Genomic DNA, 7,328 nt, shown 5'->3' with positions numbered 1-7,328 from the left:
TGCCAAGAACCTACAACCAAGATTACTTTATCCAGCAAAGCTATCATTCAGAAGTGAAGGTCAGATAAAGAGCTTCACAGATAAGGAAAAGCTAAAGGAGTTCATCACCACCAAACCAGGATTATATGAAATGCTGAAAGGTATCCTATAAGAAGAGGAAGAGGAAGAAAAAGGTAAAGATACAAATTATGAACAACAAATACGCATCTATCAACAAGTGAATCTAAGAATCAAGTGAATAAATAATCTGATGAACAGAATGTACTGGTGATTATAATAGAATCAGGGACATAGAAAGGGAATGGACTGACTATTCTTGTGGGGGAAAGGGGTGTGGGAGATGCGGGAAGATACTGGACAAAAATCGTGCACCTATGGATGAGGACAGTGGGTGGGGAGTGAGGGCAGGGGTGGGGTGGGAAACTGGGAGGAGGGGAGTTATGGGGGGGAAAAAGAGGAACAAATGTAATGATCTGAACAATAAAGATTTAATTAAAAAAAATAAAGATACATCACATACATGTTCCTGCACCTTGATAGCTGGAGGAAGAGTATGTTTTGTGTGACTTGTCATGAGAAGGAGAGGCCAAATGAAAGCTGCACATGGATTCTTCCAGACTCCACCTCTCTTCCCCCTATCATCCACTGTATATCCTACTCATCACTGTGATAAATCTTAGTCCTGAGTACCATTATATGGTAAGTCCCGTGAGACCTTCTAGCAATTCTCCTAACATAGAGGAGGTCTTGAGGATCCCCAATACAGATACAAGGAATATTTATTAAGTGAAATAATTGACCTAACAAGAGTTAGAAGTATTAGTGTCCTTGTTTGGATTTGTATACATTTTTTTAACCAAAACTTGTCTAACCCAACTTGATCTCCCACTATATTTCTCTAATTCTCAAACTTGGCTCTGAATTATTTTTAACTTACCTCCAAATGACAGAGATGTGCTTGCTTTAAGGACAGTCAAAAGAAAGAGCTATATTTTATCTAAGGGCAATTTGAAATCAGGAGATCCGGAAAGCATTTGAATAATGGCAAAAGTCCTCAAAACGTTTATAGTGTCCCAAGGTGACTTTTTTTTTTTTGTCATTGAACAGATGAGGACTTAGTTGATTGTGCCGCTCCTGGTGTACTAACGTCAGTCACATTGGGTATAGTGCTGTACCCAAATGCAGACAGCCTCTCGTCACAATAAAAATGCAATAGTATTTATAGAATAGTAGCCATGGACTAGATCCCTTTTTATAATTTATATTGGAAACTTTTACTTGGTACTTACTTTCAAATAATTTCTTTTCTTTTCCTTTTCTTTCTTTCTTTTTTTTTTTTTTTTAACAATTCAGAGAAATTCCTGGCTTTTTAATGAACTTTAGATCCTGCCTGAAGGAACTTACTAGCAACTAGGAAATCCTTAGATTTCTTATGGACCTCATCTTCATTTTTGTAAATTCTTTGGAGAGCTCTGTTCTTTCTTACAGAGTAACTGGCATTAGTGTGACCGCATTGAGCGGTCTCCCTGCGATAGGTTTTATATTTCCTTCCCGTCATCTTTGTCTCCCGCTGGACTGAGGTAGGATTGTAAAAGTGATGGGTTTACTGCTCCCTGATTTCTGTTTGGCCTTGGAAGCCCTTCAGTGTAGGCTTTCCTGGGACCCAGTATATAAAGAGCACTTCTTCTGATGCATGGCTGAGCTTGTTCTTGTCTAATTGGAGGAGATTTACAGTTCATAAATGGACTTTAATGTAGAAGCTCCCTGCAGCTAGTATGCGGCAACACAGTGATTTCTCAACATAGGCTATTTTACATAGTTTCTGCCCCCATTTTATTGTCTTCCCATCCTTTATTTTTATCTTTTCTCCTCTTTTTCACTTACCACATCATCAAACTCCTCCCCTTGATTGGACATAAACATTTTTTTTAATACTTATTATACTTGCAGAATGAAGTTTTGTGTTTCTAGTTCATAATTTTCAAAGCAAATGAAACATTTTTACTGCATCCTTCTGAAATAGTCTTACGGAAATATTTTTATTCATGTAGGCCTAAATTCTTTTTGTTATGTTGGAGCAGGGGGATTGTTTTGTGTATTTGGCTTGATTTTGTCCTTCTGGGCCCAATAGCGTTAATGGAAAGCATATTTTCTACTGCTGATGTAAGTATACTTGGAAATAGTTATTTGCAAACAAAAGTTCAGTTCTAATCAAAGTGCAGATTATTCAAGTAAGCCCTTGTCCTTAGAGGCCTGCTTTTTTTTGTTATTACTTTTACTTAAATCTGTCAGTAGTCTTTTAATTACTTGTGAGAAAAACAATAAAACCTAGTAGTCATGATTCAACCACTTATTTGTAAAGAAGCCTGCTTGGTGAAGTACCTGAGTATTGCTGGTGTTCAGTGTGTCATTAGGTTTAGAAGAAAAGTCCCAGAGGCTGCTAGTAGTAACCATCATAACCTGATAGTCTGATTCTGTGACCCTCTGAAAATATGTGTCCTTATTGCATCCTCTAATAGCCTTTGCTGTTTTCTCTTCCAGTTTCCCAGAGAGATGCTCATTCAGAGCCTACACCTCTGTTCTGTATTTTGACCCTCGGATGAGAATATTTATTCAGGCCAAAAAAGTTAAAACAAAACACCTATGTCATTGCCTCTACAAACCCAGGTAATTCAACTTCCTTTAATTATCTTCATACAGTTTTTATTATAAAATCAGTATGCCATCCTCCCCAAAATTGTTAAGGTGATTTGGTAGTAAGATTTCTATAATCCAATAGCAGGATTTTACAGTTTGACAGTAAGATTTTTGCTATTGTAAGTAAAATTTAAACTGCATTTTGGAAGGTTTGTAAAGAGTAATCATGTGTAACAAATGGCCATAATAACAAAACACTGCAGTGAACTCTCTAAGTGAGATAAGCACCTCGCGTAAGAATTTGGTTTGTACTTTAATGAATCTTAGGTGCTTTGCTTGTGATAGTTTCCACTAAAAAATCACAGTTCATTTGTAATTTTTCTTTACTCAATATATTTGAATGATTGAATCATGTACTTCTATGTGTATATATTTTATGTATAGAATGGATATATTTATAAATACACATTGAATTCATTTATATTTAATATTTTAGCATAAACCTTTTTTTATTACCACAGTAAGCCTAGTTAACATCTATCACCAAGCACAGTTACAAAATTTTTTTCTTGTGATGAGAACTTTTAAGATCTACTATCATGGCAACTTTCAAATATGCAATTTAACTATATTTACCAGACTGTACATTACATCCCCAGACTTATTTTATTACTGGAAGATTGTACCAGCATAAACTTTTTTTAAGCTGACATTTGCATATTATCAAACTTACCTTGACCAGCTATGCATGCAATCAGAAAAGTTACGCTTTGTGTGTTGGTTTTCTGGGTGAGCATTCATTCATTCATCACACATTTATCAAAGTCCCCTGTGAGCTTGAGGTTGTGTTAGTTGCAAAGCATAAAAAAATAAGATTAGTTCCTGTTTGAGGAGCTTAATATCTACTGGGAGAAACATTTAATGCTTGTACACTACCTATATATGCCTTTTTTATGGATTTCAGAGAGGAAGAGAGAAAGAAAGGTTGGGAGGGAGGAAGGAGGAAGGGAGGGAGAGAAAGAGAAAGAGAAAGAAACATCGATGTGAAACAAAATATCAATCAGTTGCCTTCCACACATGCCGTGGGTATGTGCCCTGAATGGGAATCAACCTGCCACCCTTTGGTGTACAGGACAATGCTCCAGCCAAAGGAGATGTACCAGCCAAAGCTATACTATATATGCCTGTTTACATATTCTTTTGCCTGATTTTTGCAGTGTCCCTGTGGGGTCTGTTTTATCATCACCATTTTAGAGATAAGGAAATATCACAACTGGACAAGAGCTCAAACCTTCTAGCTTCAGATTCTTTACCAATTCAAATTCCATGCTCCTTCCCCTATACCACACTAACTCTATTTTTGTAATAGACCTACATTTGTTATGTTGTCTTATTTCCATGAAAAAGTAGGTGCTGTCCTGGGCCTTGCAATCACTCATATTAATATTAAAAATTATAGATCTGTTAATTGTATGCCCTGGGCACACACCAGAGGATTTCCGAAAAGCTTTACTTTTGATTTCTAATTACTTTTAAAAAATGTATACTTTTATTGATTTCAGAGAGGAAAGAAAAGGGAGAGAGAGACAGAAACATCAATGATGAGAGAGAATCATTGATAGGCTGCCTCCCGCACACCCCACACTTGGATTGAGCCCACAACCCCACCATATGCCCTGGCAGGGAATCGAATTGTGACCTCCTGGTTCATAGTTTGATGTTCAACCACTGAGCTACACCAGCTTGGTGATTTCTAATTACTTTTGATCTGCAGATCATATTTTGAAAAATGAAGTATATCAAGCTTAGACTTTCTCTGTAAACCTACCTGTTTGTTCCCTAATTAAAAAAATTTCTATTAGAAAGAATTTGAGGACAAGACACAGGGCCGGAACAAAAGCATGGATGGAGTGTTTGTGTGAACGAATATAAATTCAAAGTAAACATCATTACATAAAAGGGTATGGTCTTTTTTTTGTTTTGTTTTATGCATTTCAAACGGGCCGGATCCGGCCCACAGGCCATAGTTTGCCCACAGCTGGTCTAGATTGTTGTTGAAAGCATTATTACTTTTGGAAGATTTTCAGCTAGGTGATTTCTAAGGTCTCTTACAACTTAAAAATTCTATAAGTTGTAATTCTTGGAGTCTTAAACATTGTCTATCTATCTATATAAAAGCCTAAGTGACTATCGCAACCAAACGGACAACCAAACAGGCTGCATGGGGTGACTAGACTGGCTGGGGGTTATTGAGGGGCAACCAAATGACCGAGCATCACGTTGCATGGAGCGACCAGGCCTGCAGCGGGGTTAGTGAGAGGGATCCCAGATTGGAGAGGGTGCAGCAGGGGTTATCCATTTTGCCCTCATATACAGAGATTTAATGTCTAAATAATCTGAGAGCATGCTGTGTGGGGCAACCAAGCTGGCAGGGGGGTTAATGAGGGGAGATCAAACGACTGAGCAGCAGGCTGTGTGGGGCGACCAGGCCCGCAGCGGGGTGGTGGGGGGGAGTTGGGAACAACCAGGCTGACAGGGTGGTCAGTGAGGGGCAACCAGATTGGTGGGAGGGGGCAGTTAAGGGTGACCAGGCAGGTGGGGAGGGCAGTTGGGGGCGACCAGGCAGGTAGGCAGGTAAGCAGGTAGGAGCCAGTGGTTCTGGATTGTGAGAGCGATGTCCAACTGCTGGTTTAGGCCCGATCCACAGGCTGGCAGGGGGGTTAGTGAGGGGCGACTAAACTACTGAGCAGCCGGCTGTGTGGGGTGACCAGGCCCACAGGGTGGTTAGTCAGGAGTGACAAAACGACCAAACAGCAGGCTTTGAGGGGGAGGCCTGGCCTTCAGGGGGAGGCCTGGCCTGCAGGGGGAGGGAGTTGTGGGCGGCCAGGCCAGTGGGGGGGCAGTGAGGGATGACCAGGCCAGTGGGGGGGCCAGTTGGGGGCAACTAGGCCTGCAGGGGGCAGTTGGGGATTACCAGGCCAGCAGGGGGGGGCATTTAGGGGTGATCAGGCAAGCAGGGAGGTGAGCAGTTAGGAGCCAGAGATCCCAGATTGGAGAGGGTGCAGGCTGGGCTGAGGGGGAAACCTCCCCATCCCCCCGCGTGCACGAATTTCATGCACCGGGCCTCTAGTTTATCTGTATGATACAGACAAGTTAATGTATGGCTATGGTACTTGATCTTAGGCAACAGACATTACTGATTTTCTTTGGCTTTGAATTCTTTTACTTTAGTAGATAAATAGCTCTCAGATTACTTAGACATTAAATCTCTGCCTGTGAGGGCAAAATGGATATAAAATAGTCATTTTTGAAAGCTCTTTAAGGGAGACAGAGCCAAGCTATCTGTTGGAAGATCTTCATTTTTCATTAACATGGCTTTGCCATTACCAGTAATACTGAAAGGAGCCCAAAGACATGGGAGTGGAGTCACCTGCTTTCTCTGGAGCAGCACCGTCCTTTTTAAGGTTTAGGGACACCAAGTTTTGGCCTGCTCGTGGAGACTCTGCAACACTGTTCTTCTGGGACAGTCCTTTCATGTCTTAGGGACACACCCCACCTCTCACTGAATTGTTCAGGAAACCAATGAATTGGATGGATATAGGATGATATTTAGTTATTTTTAACATTAAGCTTTTTAATGTAGGTACCTGGGCAGACTTCTACAAATACTTCAGATTCTTGAGAAATTTATCCAGCTACTCATTTCATTTCCTCATTCCAATGCATTTTCCCTCTAAACACACATGGAGGGAATATCTACTTAAAATGTGTTTTTATTAGACAATGAGAGACCCAATGCACAAAATTTGTGCAATAGGAGGCCTTCCTTCCCCCAGCTACTGGCACTGGCTTCCCTCTGGCTGCAGGCAGCCACCCAGGGCCCGGGCTTCTCTCACAGCCCTAGCTTTGTCTGGAAGGTTGTCCGGAAGGATGCCCAGTCTAATTATCATATTACACTTTTATTATTATAGATAATAACATATTGGGTATTTACTCCAGTGATTTTCAACCTTTTTCATCTAATGGCACACATAAACTAATTACTAAAATTCCGCAACACACCAAAAAATATATTTTTTGCCAATCTGACAAAGAAAGTATACTTTTGATTCATTTACACTGACAGCTATTGTGTTAGCTGTTGTCATTTCAAAAAATTTGACAATCTAAGGGAAAAGAGGTCAGTGCCCCTGGCTAAATAGCCAGATGTCACTTATTTTAAAAATTCTTACGGCACACCAGTTAAAAATTGCTGACTTATTCCAAACCAGCATTGTTCTAAGTTCTTTAGCTCTTTTGACACCTTTAGATCTCATGTCAGCCTTGGAGATAGATACCATTGTTATCATTCAGCTATTGTTTTCTTACAGATAAGGAAATGAAATCACAGAAAACGAAGTAATTCACCCAGTCTTACACACTAGGAGGGGTATAGCTAGACCTTTTACCCAGGCAGATGGGCTCCAACCAGTCCAGCTCTTAGTTGCTCCATCATGAAGGTGTTCTGTCTTCAGTACATCAGCACTGCTGCTGTTGAGCTAATGGAAGAGAGTCAACAGACTCCAGCTGACAATATTTAAATTACATGTGACCTGTTGATAAAAATTTGCATTACTGTGTACATAAAGTTAGAATATATAAAAGCAATTGTAGATCAAGCTATCATTTAAAATCCTTTGCTCTGAGCATAG

General features: G+C 40.1%; 1 protein-coding gene across 1 annotated transcript in view; it reads left to right on the top strand.

Annotated features, from left to right (window-relative positions):
- MORC1 (MORC family CW-type zinc finger 1) overlaps positions 1-7,328 on the top strand; it is a 136,825-nt gene that overhangs the window by 35,537 nt on the left and 93,960 nt on the right. The window contains 1 exon segment of the mRNA XM_006759570.2: positions 2,542-2,667. Coding sequence (XP_006759633.1) covers positions 2,542-2,667 — 126 coding nt within the window.

The sequence above is a fragment of the Myotis davidii genome, unplaced genomic scaffold (assembly GCF_000327345.1).
Source record: "Myotis davidii unplaced genomic scaffold, ASM32734v1 scaffold16, whole genome shotgun sequence".
In the NCBI taxonomy this organism is placed as follows: Eukaryota; Metazoa; Chordata; class Mammalia; order Chiroptera; family Vespertilionidae; genus Myotis; species Myotis davidii.
The sequence above is the reverse complement of the archived record's forward strand: the minus strand, read 5'-3'. Positions and strand labels throughout refer to the sequence as shown.